Genomic DNA, 18,764 nt, shown 5'->3' with positions numbered 1-18,764 from the left:
TTTAATTGGACTCTTACCCAGGTCACCGTTGGACGGATGATTATCGCACCGATCGTTCGGTCCAATGGGAGACGACGTAGCGTAGATGTAAAACTGTCCCGTTCGGGTCGGTTGGAGTGCCAACGTCGCCGTCCGGCACGCCATCTATCGTCGTTTATCTTCACTTCATTGTTTGTCGGAAGGGAGACGGCGGTAATGGCAGAACCGACCGATTCTAGTTTGGTATTTTTCACCAAAGCGACGCCCGAACAGTGGAATTATGTGTTGTCTCTGTATAAAGACGTACTGAAAGCCAAGGCATCGACTAGGACTAAAAAAGGAGGACCCGAAGAACTGGTCCGTCTCGACACTTGGTGAGTTCGTCTCAAGGACACCTTTTGTTACATATACTATTTTGCCATCTCCGAACTTTGCTTCTATCTTTCTCTAAACCCATCCTGTTTATATTGTGCCCGACTGTTCTAAGCGCGTGTTTTGACGTTTCATCAAAGGATTAAAAAGTTTAACGTTGTCCCACGTCTCGATATATGCGTTAGACGATCGCCCGAGCTAACCTTAAATGGGCCTCATTACGTCTACATCACTTCCAAAAAGTTTCGCTTAAAACTATTCCACTTTGCGTTTTCGTCCATTTAACGCTTCCAAAATCCCTCTACCGGCGCCCAAAACTCAATCAAATTCGAAAAAATCCCCCGATTTAACGCACAGAATATTTTTTAAAGCATTTTAATAATCCGAACCGCAAATGACCCTTTTTTCCCCAACTCGAGACCTAGAAAAATATTTTAAAAATTTATTTTAATTAATTTACTGACCTAAAACTTTACATTTTTTAAAGAAAAATTACTTAAAGGGTTTTTTTTCTTNATATATTTTTTTTTATGGTAAACACTTAAAAGATTGGTATATTTTTTTTATCTGCTTAAGGTGATTTACTGCTTTATTTAAAAAATAAATATTAAAAAAGAAAGCATTAATATTTAAGAGTGGGATTAAATTGAATTTTAATCCCAAAGAGTCTATCTCGGTTTACAATGGTGTAAAAAGCCATTGTGGATTAATCTCGGAGAATCCTTTAAGGTTGGATGTTTTGGTGGAGGACGGTGGAATCGGCAGTGTGGATTCGGATGCTCCCAAATTGTTTTGGACTTATGGGGCAAGGCGAGAGGATTTCTCAAGAGCCATATTGGCATTATTGTCTATTTTTTATGGGGGTCATTATTTATACGCTCTACTTATTTGGTCGTGCGAGACAACAGTATAAAGGATCTCTTCGTTGCAATGATCGTTTACGTGCTCTATTTATTGTGTGGTTAAAATTGATATTTCTGTGGACGCTAAATTTCTTTTGGAGGAATATGCCGGTAAACAGTACTACATGTATCTTTGTTTTAGTTTGGATAAGGCGGACGGTTGTTTTCTTTGCTAATTTGTTTTGCAAATTAATATAAAAATAATAATAAAAAAAATCCTGAAGTAAATTAAGGATTTATGAATGCTTCGCCAGTGATGTGGATAGAGTCGTGAGGTATTTTTTGAGTCAGTAGTTTGAAAGAATATCAATTTAACAAGTTTTTGTTTTGCATCTGAATTAGTTTAAGATAATGTAAGAGGAAGGACAATAGCAATTTTTGCTTTCAAGTGCTTACAATGTTGTAATTAACTAATAAAATACAACTACAGTTCCAATACTATTTTTCTGTGTGTGATACTTAAAATTGATTTCTTGCAGAATTAAAGATTTTTATAAAAATAGAAACAGTAGATAAAAGTAGTATTTAATGGATTCGAGCATGTTAAGAACGAATGATAGTAATCGGGCATAAATCAAGTCTGCTTGTAAGTTTGGTGCTGGCGTAATGTCATTTTAAAATTTGTTATGTCAGAATGAACCTAACGCGATGATAACACATTGTTTATATTTTATCTCCCCGGGTAATTTCCTCACAATGTAGCAAATAAATAGGAAAGTTTTCTAAATAAATGTAATTTCTAACAACATTCCTTCTACTGTCAATATTGCACATCCTCTTTCTTATAATGTTATGCAGTGTGATGTTATTTCATTGCAAATATCTTTATAATGTCAATATTGGGTATGTATATGATATGCATGTATATATAATATATTGTGTGTGTGTGTGTAAAGCAAAATCTGCAATGTTTATTCTGGTGATAAAATATTCCTGAAAAAAATTACTCTTATCAAATTGTTTGTTATAATTTCTGATAGTTTAAAGAGCTTAAATTTTTAACTTATAAATGCGTACCAAGCAATTGTATTAAATTTTGACAATTGTAGAAAATTCAATATAATATTTCTTCAGCGGCACTCTCAGGTTATCATTTAGAGAGACTTAAAAACGTTTATCTAGACGGAACGGCAAATTTTTATTGATTTTTTTTTTTCTTCATCCCTTTTCTCTGTCTTAAGGATTAAGTAAAGAATAATATTAATAATGGCAAATTGGCCTAATTAGTTTCAGGTTAGACAATCCAATTATGAACGGAGTCGGATATATTTCAAAACTGCCTTTTTTTTTTCTTTGCCTTCTCCTCCTCCTCTTTTTACTTCAAAGTGGAGAATGCCTTGTTGTCTGGCACCACTCTGAAAACCTCGGTTCCCCAGCTACTCAAATGTAAATATTTCCACAGCAGAAAGCCAAATGAAAACAAATTTATCTAACTGGACTTATCCGAATGCCAAATAAAATAATGACCAGAGTAAATTAAATATTATTATTAACCTGTCCGCAGAGGAGACATCCAGCAGGATCCCGACCGGTTCCAAAAGCCAGTTTTTCCCAAATATTTTTTCGGTTTGGTGTAATCTGCATGAAAACAACTGACTGTGCAACTGCAAAGTATTAAGTTTTGCTGACTTTTGCAGTTATGGTAACGTTGCTAGACGTGCCAGTAAATTGAATTGTTTCGAAGTAGAGGGGGATAAATTTGCTTTGATGTGTTTATAAGTATTGGAAAGATGCATTTTTAGAGTTTGCCTCCCCACTCTCCTCCTCTTCGGATGGGAGAGATGGAGATGTAGAGGATTGGTTTATACCTCCGTAGGATAGAAAATGCTACGTTTTGTCGCCACTGTAATAATTATTTCTATGACAGGTCTGCTTGATGGAAATGGTTTTTTTTCCTTTTTATTTCCGAGAATAAAGCTCGGAATTGGATGTACAGTACAAGGTTTGTGAAACTTCCCGACGACGCCCTTCTGGCATTCTGTCGACTTTATTGATTGTCAGGGAAAGACATCTGCCGGTAAAAAGAGAAATTACAGCTGCTGCTGCTTGCTGCTTGATCTAATCTTTCTGACGTACGATTCACTCGATGAGGATGGGGAACAAAAACTTGTTGACCCGATCGATATTCATTTTTTCGAAATAAAAAAGAAAGAAGCGAAGCGTCAGGCGTGACGTCGAACGGACGTCACGTATCCGGGCGGGGCGACCTCTATGGAAGTATAACGATTGCCCCGAGTGAGGTTTACAAACAACTTCCGAGCTCTCACCGTTTGTCCGGTATAATTTGTGTGGTCGACATGTGTCCTACTCTTCTCCTTACGCAAAGGTTCGAGCGATTCCCCCCTTTTATTAGTACTATTTTTATTTTTTTTAAATCTTTAAACCAGCGGTTTCTCGCTAGATGGCAGCACGGCCGTTTCCAGGAATAGCCTGGCAAAGGGGAACAACAACACAGTTTAACCCGGAACGGCTGCAATCAATAAAGCATTCTGTGGAAATTAAAGCAGAATTGTCTGTAGAAAATGTTCGATAAATGTTTGTTTCGCCGCGTTTTATCTCCCTTCCCTGCAAAACAGACGTCGGCCCTGTCACGTGACTCGGGCGTGACGTTACCCAGGGAGCAGGATAATTATATGAGAACTAGATCGAGTCTAATTGAGTTTTATCCTGTGGGAATTTGTGTATAATTAACTATTTACATTCGCGTTTCTTTTTCTTTTTTTCCCCTTCCTTCTTTTCGGAGGGGGAGGTACCGCCATTGTTAAAGTTTTTCTCCCTCTCTGACGTGAGTTTCTGCCGTTATGCTCAGCAGGAAACATCCTGTGTTAGTCATGTTTCTCGAACTGTTAGCAAATATCTCTTCCTGCTGATGAAAGTCTGAGTTTGGTGCATTATTGAAGCTTTTTCTCCCACTCCTACCTATGGCTTCTTAAAAAAAGGAGGGGTTTCTCTCCCTTCCCATCCTAGATTGGCGCGTGCAAATGTTGCCATTGTCTCTGCGGACCATTATGTTTTTATTAGCTTTGTCCTCCGCACGCATATCGTTTGTGAATGTAAAGTGGGTCGGGTGTTGCTGTGGGATTCTAGATCCATTTTAATGTTTAAAAAAGTAAGGGTGAAAAAACTAAGCAAACAGGCTTTGGAAATTAGGTTTGTGCTTGTTTTGTGGTGGATTTATTTTAATTTGGAGTCAGATTTGAATTAATTCTGCTCACGGCCGGTAGATTTTTCTCTGTAGAAGATTGCAGAGGATCAGACCGTTACGGGCAGACGTTTGGTCGCTAAATACTGTCTGCAATTTGCAAACTGCATTGTAATAACTATGACGCTGGATGTAGTATTATGTATTAAATTTTAAATATTATAAACAAGGTAAACCGATTTAGCGACATTTGTTAATTGGAAAGCTTTGCTGCCAAATATTCTTCCGTTATTTGCGATAAAGACCTGCTTAAATGGCATTGATTAAATATTTTAATTGTGTTTGTTTGGGAACAATGGATCCAGTTTTGTATTTCAAAATATATTCAATTTTTTACATGAAACTGTTGCTACGTTATCCATCTAAAGTAATATGAAATGAATCAAAAACATAATTCAAAATCTATTTCTGCATTCAGAAAGTCTACCATTAAATCTAAAAATTGTAAGATTATTTGATCAATTTAATATAGATTCATATTTCATCATTCAAATTTTTATTATAAGATTTTTTTGTAGATACGAAAGTTAAATCCATTTTAGAAGATGTAGGATTTGCAAACATTTTTATTGGCATTCTTGAGTGCTTTTAAAATATCATCGGGCCACTTTAAATATTGTTTTTAGTAGCTTATAATAGCAATATCAGTTTTTTTTCTACATAACGTATAATGATATGGGATAAAACAATAAAATGGCTATTAGGCAATGCAATATTGACAAAAGGATGTGCCATTTACCAGACAATTCTGAAAGTATTTGAGAGTGAAACCGCAAAACAGAAAAACATAGTTTCGATATGATTGTAGGTGAAGTAGGCTATTGAAGATGAGGGGAAACTATTTTGAGAATGTAATAACCATGTAGCACAGACTGCATTTAATCTTTTGTTATAAATTTAGTAAGCTGTTTCTTCTGCTTCATTTCTATTTTAAATTATCCTAAATTAATTTCTGGCAGGAATTAAAATTAAGGAATGATCATCATCTTTTAAATCTCTTAAGAGATTTAAGTTTGATTACTTTGTTAGATTGTTACTGGGGGGAACATCTCGCTATTGATTTTTTTTATTACAATCTACAATAACTTAAGTACTATTAAATATATTTATTTTTTTTTATTTTCTAGTTTTAGATATTAAAATATTTTCTTTTAAAGGTATCAAGAACAATTACCCAAAATAATTCACTCAAGAAAAGAGCCTCACATAACTCACGAAGAGCTTATTCAGATCATTAAATGGAAATTGATTGTAAGTTTTTCAAACGTAACGTTTATTATATAACTGATTTACTGAAATACCTTTTTATGTAACATGTTTTTTTTTTATAATTATTGTTGTTAAAATTTTTATCTAATAGGATGCGATAAAGTAACAAATTCTCTGTTGTAATAATTTGAGTCCTAATTATTGATCGTGCATCTGGAATTACATCTGAAAATTCTATCTCTAATGAGTTAGACATGGAATTATTAAAAAATAAAATAAGAGTTTTTACTGTTTACTAAACAATAATATATTAAAGTTACAATACTGGTGATATAATCTTGATAAAAAAAAAAATTGAATATAAATATAAATGATATCAAATTTAATTAATGTATAATGGTAGTTTGGGATACACTGAAAGGACCAATGCTAAAGTGAGGAGTACGAGGTAAGCAAAAATTAGCAAATGTCTTCCGAAACTATATTTTAAATAAGTTGGATGACTTAACGAGAAACTTGCTATCATTTACAATATATTTGTGTTGGGCAAGTTTTTCATCCTGTTTGAGATTGGTATTTTGTTGTTATTAATTAAAGAAAAATTTGGCAGTGGTATCAGTTGCATCATATTTTATTATCTTTGTGCTGAGAAACACTCAAATTTTTAATGTGATGATGATGATAGTAAAAATTATCATCGTGCATGTATATGTATGTTTAGAAAGCTTATGATAGAGCTTTTACAATCTTTCAATTATACTAATCAAATTTTGAATTTGTATAGAATCCATTAATTTTAATGCTTCTAATTACTCCTTTTGCAGAGAGGAAAGTTTCGACCTCGTCTTATAGATTTAGTACGAATTAACACGGAATCTTCAGTCTTTCAGATCAGTAAAAAAGCTTTCAGGAGAATACCAAAAATATCTAGTGCCATCAATGCACTGACTTCACTTAAAGGCATTGGACCCGCATCCGCTTCTGGTAGTATTTTAAAAAATACTTCAACTTAATAACATTCTGATATCAATGTTTTTAAATATATATTTTATTCTTCAGCAATTTTAGCTGCAGCATATCCAGAGCACGTACCTTACATGGCCGATGAGAGCATGTTGTCGACCCCTGGTGTTGAGGGAACTGATTACACGTTATCGGAATATTTAAATTATTACGAGAAAATTAAAGTCTGCACTAATCGTCTTAATAGCTTAGGTTGGTAATGGAATATATGTATATTTTTCTTCTTTTAACTTTTTTATTTTTAAACTTTTCATTTTATAAAACTGTAGATTCTGAGAGAAGGTGGAATCCTCATAAAGTGGAATTGGCTCTTTGGACGCATTACTTAGCCCGGGAATTGAAGGCGTCCCTTCTGGATAATATGCCAAAGTCAAAGGTGGAAAAAGAACCTGAACTGCCCAATGGTAACGAAGATGGTCATGCGAGTGAGAAAAAAGATGATGCCTCGAATGAAGAGGAGAAGTCGGCAGACGAGCTCGTCGACAATACAAAGACGAGTCACTCCGATAAAGAAGAGAATCAAGATAACACCGATAGGAGTTCAATCACTCCGAAGAGCACTGCCAATGACACAGACCAAGAAAACGAAGAACCCGAAAGCAAGAGGGCCAGAATCGAAGATTTGGCACAGTGACCTGAAAATAATTTGTTTTTACACCAGATGAATGAAGGTCTGTGTACACACACATTTACAGAACCTCGAGCTATTTTTCTATCGTTCATCGGTCATCATTCATATCCTTGTTACTAGTTGTGTCAGTTCTCATTTGATACCCGACACAAATCGAAAAATTATCAGACCAAAGGGTAGCGGATGGCAAAGTGCTTACAAACAATCACATAGTTTAATTTTATACGCGTTTACGTTGTTGTATGTTTAAAATCAGGGCTAAGTATAACATTTTATAGGGGGTATGGACCCTTTTGTGACTTAAGAAGTTCTTTTTATGCAGGATATTAGGGAACAGGGTTTATTTTTGAAAGCATTTGATTAGATTCCATACTTTTTTTAATATATATATTACATATAAAGCAAAAACAATTAATAAATACATTGCCACCATCATTATTACTCGTCAGTACGATTCATTTATAACAAACACATTCCTGATTTTGACTGATTTATTTGTTAGTATCATTATTCTTGATGTGATGTATCTTGTACAATGGATGTGAACTATGCCTTACAATTAATGGTTTGTGGAATTTTATTTTATTTTTTTGTAAATTTCAGATAGCAAAACTTTCATTATCACCTTTTATCACACTAAATTGATTTTTAAATCTTAGCTAAAAATAATAATGATCAACAGCAATGAATTCAAGTTTAACACTTATCAAGATTGTAAATTTTAATTTGAAAATTCAATTTTTACCTTCTGTTTGTATGGACTCTGAGATGTTTTTGTGGTTGTTANAAGTAAATTAATTAAAATACATGAAATTTTAATTTATGACGTAATCGGTGTATATATGACAAAATGTTTTTTCGTTTTAAATTCGTTTTATATATAATGATTTTATATTAGTAATTAACTTTTATAAATTAAGTTGTTTCGAGCGAAAATCTTCGTAAAATTCGGAAATTAAAATTTTTAAATGTCTGTCCAGAATTTTTCCCGGTAGAGTGCGCACGACGGCGTGGAAAATGGAGAACGTGTTTTTCTTAGTATAAAAGGTACACGTTATCGAATATATTTTTGTAATTTAGTAGAAGCATGAAAAAAAGTCGTTCTTAATGAGATTTTTAGTGTAAATTTGTTGAACTATTCGCATTTGTGGCTTGAATTACGATAAATTGTTTTTTAATGGCTTATATTTCTCTCTAGTAATTGGGAAATCAAGGAAGAATTCACATTTAACTAATAGAAAATAATCCAAAGATAGTAAAGTGGAAGGAATCTGCACGTGGTTATTGTGATTAGCGTGTAATTTTAAATAATTTTTTTTTTTCAAAACTTTTAGTTTTTGCCTTTTAGAAGCAAACTATGAGATTTCAAGAATTCCCAGAAATACTTAAAATGCCAAACATTCAAATCGTTAGATAATATATTAACAGTTGGTAAACTTGCTTAAGATTTTCGAAAAATCATCAAGTTTGTAAAATCAATTTTATGTCATATTATACCATTAGTTAATGTATTTGTAGAGTTGTGGGATAGGTTATAAGATACTATATTTGACAAAAACCAACACACTACTAAGGTTATAGCGTAATTCCTATAGGAAACAAACACTCCAAAAGGGATCCAGTATCCGGGAGCAATTCTTTACCAAGTTATTCTGCGCCAAACTTTCCTTATGTCGCTTGTTTTGGCTCACGCAAACGAATTGGCTCTTACTTAATTAAAAGATGCTGTTGTTTACTAAATATATACAGATAAGGTTAATTAATTCTAGCAAATACTTTTTAGTTTTCTTATGGTAAATTAAACAGCATTGACTATAAGTGAGGTAATCTGTAAAACAGATAAAATTTGGGCATTAAGTATTTTTAGTGATCTCTTGAAGAAAATCAATTTTAACCAGTAGTTTAGGATTCATTTTTAAGATTTTAAATTGGTAAAATCTTATCCAAAATACTTTATCTTTTTTCTATTTATTTTACAAATTTTCTATTTATATTGCTTATTTTTAGATTCACTACTTTCGTAACTAAATCAAAATTGTTGCATACAGAGGATATTGATCATCCAATGCATATCATTTCTTCTGTGAGGAAAATATGCAGTTCAAATGACAATTCTCAGAGAATCTGTCAGAAAATTAAGATTTTCTTGCTACGAAAACAATTTCTGGATGATTAAAGATATTGAAGTTGATTTTTATCTAAAAAAAAATTGAGGATATTATATCATTTGTCCCCATTAATGTTCTGTGATCAAAAACATATAAATTCTAAATGTGGAGCTTAAATATTTAACTGTTCTATATAGCTATTATTATTATACACACAGAAAATCATGATGCCAGATGGTAAAAAGTCACATTATTGTTACTGCAATATCATACTGTTTGGCATTTTTATGCTAAGGTGACTGTAAAAAAGTAGTCAATGTCACTAATGATAGAAAAGTACATTAAATAGTCATTTATTAAAGCTATTATGAAGCTTGTTGTAGAGTATGAGTGGTATGTACTGTACAGTTATACAGCTGCCAGCTGTGTAACTGTGTGCATTATTTTAGAGTTTAATAATATTTAAGTGGTATTTTTAGTTGAAATAATTTGTTTTGCAGAATTAAAAAAAAAAAAAAAAGATGCCTTTATTCAGTAAAAAGTTTTCGCCAAAGAAATCGTCACCTCGCAAAATACCGTCCATATCCAGACTGCATAGAGAATTCGATCCGGCCCAGAACCAGACTGAATTTGGTTTAGAATACGGACCAATTACCGTAAAACTTGGAAATCAGGAATCCATATTCAAAGATGGGAAATGGCAATCAAGTGAGTGAATATTTTTATCACCATCATCGTTAATGAGTGATCAATTTTAATTATGTTGTGTGTATTATTTAAGCATCTTATGCTGAAAGTCCCAAAACTGTGATACAACTAAAGATACAAAATGAAGAGTTGCAGAAAGAAAATAACTTACTCAAATTAAAAGTAGAAATATTATTAGATATGGTAAGCTAAACTAATTTAAGAAATTCTTTAAATACAGGTATATTTAATCTTAAATAGTTTTGTTTGGCCTGTGATAGAGGATACTTTATTTTCATTCATTATGAAAATGAACAGCTTCAAATTGACATAAAGGCATATATCCAAGGTGACCAATCTGCAGCTTGTAAACCAAATGCAGTTCTTCTATACCCTTACTGCAGCCTGTGTATTTAATTATTATAATAAAATACACAGGAATACATACTCATTACATAAAAGAGTTTGAATAGAGAATGCAGTTTTCACATTTCTGATAGGTGATGTACGGTTCCTTTCATGACAAGGTTTGGCCAGCCCTGGCATATATCTACCATATATTACAATAGATTATAGTTAATATATTATTCTCATTGATTCCACAAAATTATAAAATTTCAGAGGCTGATCCTTATTGAATTTGTACTAAAAATGCCTACATAACAATTTGTAATTTCAGTGAAAGTTACTTTCTTGTATTGAATATTTTGTTATAAAACATTATTTAAAGCATTTAAAATTAAATTAACCTAATTAAAGAAACAATTATTCTTATGTTTTATTCATAAGCAGTTCCACATACGTATGATGATTCAACATTTCATGGGTAAATTCAAAAATCTCTTAGAAATTCCATATTTTAATTGAATAAAAAACATTAATTACTGAATCATCATAAAATGTCAATTTGATAGTTTATGAAAAATTAATTTAAAAATTACATTGTAGATTTTTATATAAAGGCTGATCTTAACCTGTTTAGTTATACATGCAAACTCCAGCAGATGTCATTAAAACTATAATGCTTTTTCTATAGGAAAGACCTTTCCAAAAATTCTCAAACATAAGCAGATAGAATCCTATTTAATTATTTTAGTAATGTACAGTTTAGAATTTTGAAAATTGAATGCATTAAAGTGTACGACACTAGAATTAAATAGGATTCTACCACAAAAACCTGTTTGGTTCATTTTCAAGTATTTTTCATAAAGAATTTTCCCATAGAAGCAGCATATTTTTAATGCCGTGTGCTGGAGATTGTGTACATAACCAAAGAGGTTATGATCAGTCTTAAAAATTCAATCAATCAAAGTTCATCTTGCAAGTGTTTAAACCTGGTTTAAAATAATATAAAGTAGAGCATCGATTATCCAAATCAATTGGGAACTGGTGTTGTTTGGAAAATCAATTTTTCGGATAACCGATTAGGTATGAAAAAATATATTAACCTATCCCATGTTGAAATTCATTCAAATCCTGGCATGTCCGTAAGTACCCTCTCATGGTCACATCAGTGCTGCCAGCTAAAACACACACCAACAAAAATAATATTGGAGTAGCCCAAGACATAGCCAAAGATTGCAGTGCCACAGCACTAGTGGAAATTTAAATTTGCTGACTAGAAAGCTTTTGGTTAATTGACATTTCAGTTGATCGATATTTGGATAATCGATGCTCAGTATTGCATTTTCAATATATCACATTCAGAAATCTTTGAAAAGATTTAATTAGAACGTTAATTTTTTGTAATTATTTTAGCTAGCAGAAACAACAGCAGAAGTTCATCTACAAGAAACAGAGATTGAACAGTTAAAATCAAAACTTAATATGAAAAGTGCAATTTAGTGTAGAATTGTTATGCATTTGTAATATATTCAGATAATTTTATAACTTTGCATAAACTTTGTATAAATTTCCATTTTATCATAAAAAAAATACAAAATAAATAAAAAACTTTTATTTTTAATACCATGACTATCTAGCATTCTAAGCATTCTATTTGAGCTCTCCGTTTTCTCTTTTTGTAATTTTTTTTCTTTATGTATCAGTGGTTATATAGCTCAATGTGTACAGAAACTGAATCATTTCAAGTAAATGTACAAATTTCATATATTCTTTTGTACAAGAATTATTTCTCCAGAAGATAATAAATCCGAAAGATACATGGAGAATCAAATTTATGAATGCCTAATTCACCTTCTCCCGGATAATTTTATTATCGTTCTATATTTTTGTTTAGATGAATAATCTATGATACAGCTGTTATATGCAACAAATCAATGGAATGATACTAAACACACACTTCCCTAATGCACTAGTCTGTCCCAAATTTCGGTGTACCTATAAGTTGTGTTACGTTATGTCGACTGTTTGATATTCTGCAGCAGTCTTTCGCCCCAGTACAGTTCTAAATCGAAGGGTTCAAAATCTATAAAACCATAAACAAATATATATAAGTTTAAGGTTTATTATTAACAAAGTCAAACATTAAAGAATCAAAAGTATTTTTCCCGCTAATACTCACTCTTTAATCTTTGATTTGAATTTCTGTCTTGATAATATACAACTCTAGCTACTGAAAAGATATCAAAACAATACTTTTTATAATGAATTAAAACATTACATTGTGATTTTATAATTAGATTTATAAGAAATTTTATTAAAAAAGCAAAGAAAGTTAAGGACAAACCTTTCCCATCAACAGACGTCTGTTTCGTAGACTCGTATTCACGGAAAATCAGTTTCCAAGCTTTAAGGGAAAGTAAAACCACAAAATTGGTTAATATAATTGTAAAAATATTAAATGTTATAAAATAAAATAAATTTATAAATATTTAAAAACTAATAATCCAACAGATATTCGATAAGAACTGTTTAGTTTGATAACTTTTTCGGTTGTTTTGATTACAGTGAATGAAAGTTCAAGAGTTAGGAAATAAACAAAGGTCAAGCTTGCTCAAAATCTTATCTACTTCCTTTCTGTATGATACAGAAATCTGATAGAAGACTCTACAATATATTTGTTATTCTAATAAGCATTAATATATTTTTAGTATTGATAGTTTACAGTAAAATTACACCAAAACAATTAAGTTTGAAGTTTTTCATGATATTTAAATGAACACTCAATATAAATTAACTATGACTTTAATGTTAAAAAATAAAATTGTAGATTAGTTATTAAAGAAGTAGATAAGTAGATTTAGTGCGTATGTATTGTTTTAACAATTTTTTATCCTATTTTCATAAATATGCACTCATTATTATTCAAAGTTACATAGTTCATGATTTGCATGTGGTTAAAAATTGAATAAAAACTATCCTCAAATTTTTAATAGTAGAATTTGTGTAATCTATTTTAAGATGTTCAATTATTAGCATTCTAGATAATTAATTTTATTCATTTGACAAATTAAAAATATATCAATATATTTTTACAACGATTTAATCACATGTTTATGACTGTTCTTTATATATATATACACACACATACATACATATATACACTTCATACACAAACACATCATTAAATAAATGAATAAGAATAACTTATACTCACTCTCATGAATGTATTTAGTGATTTCCTCGTGTTGTGGCGTAATCGTTTCTTGATGATTTCTATGAGAGTGAGATCGTCTATCATTAATTGGTTGAAACACAGGTCTCGGAGAGCTACTATCACAGAAAATAAATTATAAATTTCACAAAGTTTGGTACAGATATTATGAAAAAATCAGAATTTTAAATTATTGCTAGCATAAAATGTTTAAATTTGATGAACCGATTCAAGGTATTCAGGTGAACTCGACTGATGAAACGGTCATTTTCTAGTCAATGCACATGTAAAATATGTTTTTGTGTAGAAACAATTTGGCTGTTTTACAATTTCAAAAATCTTTTAACAGATAATTGCATAATATAAACAAACTTTCTACATATAAAAAAATACAAAAATGCATTTACATAGTACCACTGTAAATAAATTACAGAGCTCAAACACAAAAGTTTATTCATTTAGTCAACATTTTTTCTTAATGAATGAATGAATGAAACAATTGCTACTAAAGCAGTCTGCCTTGGGTAACATTTACTCATTCTAAAAATAGTACAAACGTCTATAAACAAAGATGCTGCAGACGTCAAAAAAAGGGGGAAGCATTAAAAAGAAGAATAGAATATTTTGAATAATATATACAAATTTGTGAATGGTTTAAAAAAAAAAAAACAAAATCAAATTTAAAATACATATTTAAAAATGCAAACTATAAATTAGAACAAATTTAACATACACCTTCATTAATTAAGAAGTAAAACAAATAAATACCAACAATAATTAATTTTTTATCCTGGTTAAATTATGCAAGTAAATTATTTTTGTGGTCAGTACCAGTAACTATCACTTGATCTTTTTACTCTCATCATTTGCATCTGTGCCAAGCGATGCAAGGTTGACATGATTAGACTTTTTTAAGGCAACACGAGCAACAAAATATTTCACTAGCTTCTTTCTAACAAATCTTTAAAATGGCAGCACTAAATTTTAGTAAATTATGTTAAAAAAATATATAGATTTAGTTAAAAATAAATAAATCATAGAGGAAAACTTATGCAAAAATATGTGCATTATATATTATTATTCACAGCATCATTGTTATGTAAAGAATGAAAACATGACCTGCAAGAATAACAACAAACAGTATATATCAGAAACAAATACTATAAGTTGAGTGTTCTGCCAGATATATATCACTAGTGTGGACACATTTATTTTTGAACTTCGCAACTGAGAAACTTATTGCGGCTTGATTTCTGAGATCGCTCACAATGGCTCTCTGTAAATAGTTAAAGTAGCCTTCAATTGAATGATTGAGACATTCTAAATGAATTACTAAATTACATCGAACCATCTGTCGTTTAAATAAATTATAAGACGTCGGCTTAATAACAAAAGAGATGGTGAAACACAATGCCGCCGCACGTAAGGACCATTACCACTTATTGTAATTTTTAGAAAAATATTAAAACATTTTGGATTTTTTTAGCACAATTCAAAATAAAAATAAGGCTATCCAATTAAATTAAATTGTGAAGATGTTGCCAAATTTATTATCTCAAAATCTTAGATTTTATATAACAAAATTTTGCACTAAAATTCTTAAATACAAACATTATATTAAATCTAAATCTGTTAAAATAAGAACTACAAATGTTTTCTTTTTTTATATACTTTGAAATCTAAAAATGTTATTGCTTTGAAAATGAGAAAATTTAAAGCATAACATTTCACTAATTGAATAAACGTGCATTGTAGCTTGAAGCATGCAAGGAATTATGTAGGAAGGTGTACAGCATATAATATTATTTAGATTATTATTTAAAGACAACATGACAAATTCACATTATTACTTATATACAGTGAAAAATTAATGTAATAGTTATCATTTCTTTTATTTATATTTTATCCTAGAATTATATATATATATATAAGTACTGTCAGATTTGAAATTAAACATTTCAAATATCTCAATTTTGATAAATACTTTCAATGCTTAAGCAAATTTGTATTCAAAATTCATCAAATTATTTATGAATGGCATCAGCCTACCACTCTAGAGGGACCCTGATCAAATCCAAGGAACCAAAGGAATTTTTCAGGGACATCCGAGCTGGATGTATCGAGCTCCCTCCCTCATCACTCCATTGCAGGTTCGGTTCAACTTAAGACAGGTATAACAGTTAAAAAGCCATCTCGGCATCAATGGGACGGATAAAGTTAAGAAAAGAAAAATAAATTTAACTTACAAAAAATATTGAATGATAAAAGTATATTTATATAGAAAATCAATATTTCTATTTGCATATTACATATAAAATGCAGAAGATCTTTTTAAGGAAAGAAATTTAGCCATATTTTATCTAAATTTTCATGAGCAAGTTTTATCGTCAATATAACTGAAAAAATTTATTTGCATACAGTACATTTATTCCTATATAATGGATACCATATCAGATATTTACAATTTCATTTAAGTTTCTTTCCTTTATCAAATATAATATATACATTCGATATAAAAAATATATTTATATGGAATTAAAACAAAATAAATACAGTATAAAGCAAATTTGAAAGTTGGAATAGCATCAAATTAGTTTAAACACAAATATCAATTCTTCTATTTTAAAAATGTAAATATATCATTAAAATTTAATTTAAAAAGAAAAAAACATTGTTTTTTTTTATAAAGATCATTATTAATTTTTAAAAAATTTTAATTAATTTAAAAATTAAAGTAAATTTTTGTAAACAATTTTTTAAAATTTATTATAAATAGTTTATTCCTCCTTTATATTTTCAATGATGTTTTTATTTCAGAAGATGAAACAAATTTAATTCAATAATTTTAGATTTGAGTATCATTGCTCTACTTATATTTTTTTCAAAACAGTATTTATAAAAAGTATTCATTCTTTTTTTATTGAATGATATTTAATAAAAAAAGAATGAATACTTTTTATAAATACTGTTGCACTTGTAATTATTCTGCCAGAAGCTTTATGAAGCTATATTTATCTCAAGAAGAAGAATGAAGATGCAAAGTATTTAGGATAGTCATGCAGATTAATATTTATTCATTGAAATGCTTTGAAAATTTCTTTGTTACTATTCTAGTATTAAAAATCAGTGATAAACCATATCACTGATTTTAATTCTAGAATATAGTTTAAAAAAATAAACTCATTTTTTATGTGAATAATAATAAGTCTAAACTACTTCTATGTTATTATTTTTAAAATTTTTCAGATAAAATTAATATTTTATAGAATAATAATTAAATCAAAGTTCTATATAATCGTAACTTTTTATAGATGTTAAAATTTAAGTACATTTTCACATGTTACGAATAATACGATTCTTTTTTAGTATGCAATAACTTTACTATGGCTACATAAAAGAAAGTGTATGGTGATATAGTGTCTGGTTATTTCAAATGAACTACATCTCTTAAAATGATAAGAAAACGTCTATGTCAAAATGCTTAAATATTTGATTAAAAAAGATCTCCTTCAATGAATTGATCACATAAATAGAATTACCCTTATAAATTTGCTTGTTTTATTAAAATAATAATTGCATTTTTTTAATAGTCTTTCTGAATAACTTTTTTCAATATCTTGTCTACAAATTATATATAAATAAATGTAATAGGCCTATATAATAAATCAATTAGATGTCTACTTATAACTAGATGTTCATTTTGTAGTACAAGTTTATATAAAGTTTTCATAGGTTCTACATAGTTTTATATCAAATTTTCAAATATTCTTGATACAAGAAATGTTTTAAAAAATAAAGTACATGATGTTATCCTATTATTTTCTAATATCTTCTTCATAAAAATAAACAGTAAAAATGTTTCAATAAAATGTCTATCTTGTAAGAGACATAAATGAAATCCAAATATATATAATCATAGTTTTTTTAAAAAAATTACTTTCCTATGCATTATATTAATTTAAATAATGTTCATCTTATAAAATTACAGTATTTGCTTCTATGGAAAGTAAAGTACCAGAAAAAACCCAAAACCAAATTTAAAGAATGATTAAAGTTATTAGAGAGGTTGAGGTGCACGTTTTAAACGTGTAAACGTGTACGTGTGACGTTCGGCGCCGCTTTCCCGTAAGCCTAAAAGTTTGACGATGGTGTTTGGAATGTCGAGCGTGATTCCACCGACTATCCAAACACCATTGTCAAACTTTTAGGCTTACGGGAAAGCGNCGTGTACGTGTGACGTTCGGCGCCGCTTTCCCGTAAGCCTAAAAGTTTGACGATGGTGTTTGGAATGTCGAGCGTGATTCCACCGACTATCCAAACACCATTGTCAAACTTTTAGGCTTACGGGAAAGCGGCGCCGAACGTCACACGTACACGTTTAAAACGTGCGTCTCAACCTCTCTATTGAATATGTATCTCTAGGAAAAGAAAGTCCCTATTCATAACATATGTTTTTTATTCCCCCAAAATTACATATTTAATAATGATGTTGATAATATCATTGATAAAAACAAAATTTTAAATAATCTGATACCACAATATAATAAAAGTTCACAAAACTTGGTGACATTGATAAAGAAATAAACAAGATAACTGCTTAGTTCAAATAGTTGACACTTATTAAATGTTTTCAGCAAAACGTCAGATGATCCACAAGAATTAATTTTACATGCATACGTAAATAAAATATATTAAAAAATAAAACAAACACACACATTATTTATTTTATTTACTCAATTTTTAAGTTGCCATTAAGATACATTATCATTGACAATTCCTTTACATGAGAAACTGAATGAACTTAAATATTTCTATATAAAACTATTTTCAAAATTTGCCTATATGATAATTTAATTTTCTAAAAATTCTGTATTCAGTTATTAGATAAAATCTTTAATCTTAAAAATAAAAACATTTCTATGTATCTACTTTAATTTAAAATTTCATTTTCTCGTAATTGTTTTGCTTCAAATATATCGTAATTAATTATTCTTGTATATTTTACATTGTTCTAACAAGAATTTCTGTTGTTTATGCATTTTTATAAAATCAAATACTCAGGATATGAATGCCCCAGCATACGAAATTTTCAGGA

General features: G+C 29.8%; 4 protein-coding genes across 6 annotated transcripts in view; 2 read left to right on the top strand and 2 right to left on the bottom strand.

The window, feature by feature from the left end:
* LOC111630659 (centrosomal protein of 95 kDa-like) overlaps positions 1-2,781 on the bottom strand; it is a 31,823-nt gene extending 29,042 nt beyond the window's left edge. Inside the window, exon 1 of one of the 2 annotated variants that reach the window (XM_023374798.1) lies at positions 2,748-2,781. In XM_023374798.1, the coding sequence (XP_023230566.1) occupies positions 2,748-2,766 (19 nt within the window). In that variant the 5' untranslated portion in view covers positions 2,767-2,781. Of the gene's footprint in view, positions 1-17; positions 185-2,747 lie in introns of those variants that run through there. The other variant, XM_023374796.1, reaches the window with a different exon arrangement.
* LOC111630661 lies at positions 164-8,098 on the top strand. Its single transcript, XM_023374799.1, has 5 exons — positions 164-353; positions 5,613-5,706; positions 6,489-6,648; positions 6,724-6,879; positions 6,957-8,098. Exons 1-5 carry the CDS (start codon positions 196-198, stop codon positions 7,319-7,321), a joined length of 933 nt encoding a protein of 310 aa, XP_023230567.1. The 5' UTR covers positions 164-195; the 3' UTR covers positions 7,322-8,098.
* A 131-nt stretch (positions 8,099-8,229) lies between these two features.
* On the top strand, positions 8,230-12,090 carry LOC111630675 (protein chibby homolog 1-like). 2 transcript variants are annotated; one of them, XM_023374812.1, is made up of 4 exons: positions 8,230-8,365; positions 9,927-10,134; positions 10,208-10,317; positions 11,872-12,090. In XM_023374812.1, exons 2-4 carry the CDS (start codon positions 9,948-9,950, stop codon positions 11,956-11,958), a joined length of 384 nt encoding a protein of 127 aa, XP_023230580.1. In that variant the 5' UTR covers positions 8,230-8,365; positions 9,927-9,947; the 3' UTR covers positions 11,959-12,090. The 2 variants fall into 2 exon arrangements, with proteins under 2 accessions (XP_023230580.1, XP_023230581.1); XM_023374813.1 differs by lacking the exon at positions 8,230-8,365 and adding an exon at positions 8,374-9,819.
* On the bottom strand, positions 12,056-13,796 carry LOC111630678 (MAPK regulated corepressor interacting protein 2-like; the record flags this gene model as incomplete). The annotated part of the gene is made up of 4 exons (XM_023374816.1): positions 12,056-12,541; positions 12,638-12,688; positions 12,803-12,862; positions 13,673-13,796. Coding segments are annotated over 4 exons (306 nt in total), but the record flags the coding sequence as incomplete, so codon positions are not given.
* Positions 13,797-18,764: the final 4,968 nt, after the last annotated feature.

This window comes from Centruroides sculpturatus, unplaced genomic scaffold (assembly GCF_000671375.1).
Source record: "Centruroides sculpturatus isolate CEXI.00-Female unplaced genomic scaffold, Cexi_2.0 scaffold575, whole genome shotgun sequence".
Lineage (NCBI taxonomy): Eukaryota > Metazoa > Arthropoda > Arachnida > Scorpiones > Buthidae > Centruroides > Centruroides sculpturatus.
Note: the sequence above shows the minus strand (reverse complement) of the source record. Positions and strands in the feature narration are given on the sequence as shown.

Coding starts and splice junctions, on each gene's coding strand:
- LOC111630661 (XM_023374799.1), top strand. CDS start 196: ATGGCAGAACCGACCGATTCTAGTTTGGTATTTTTCACCAAAGCGACG. Junction 5,707..6,488: donor TCATTAAATGGAAATTGATT/GTAAGTTTTTCA, acceptor CTCCTTTTGCAG/AGAGGAAAGTTTCGACCTCG. Junction 6,880..6,956: donor TAATCGTCTTAATAGCTTAG/GTTGGTAATGGA, acceptor ATAAAACTGTAG/ATTCTGAGAGAAGGTGGAAT.
- LOC111630675 (XM_023374812.1), top strand. CDS start 9,948: ATGCCTTTATTCAGTAAAAAGTTTTCGCCAAAGAAATCGTCACCTCGC. Junction 10,135..10,207: donor AGATGGGAAATGGCAATCAA/GTGAGTGAATAT, acceptor GTATTATTTAAG/CATCTTATGCTGAAAGTCCC. Junction 10,318..11,871: donor TAGAAATATTATTAGATATG/GTAAGCTAAACT, acceptor TAATTATTTTAG/CTAGCAGAAACAACAGCAGA.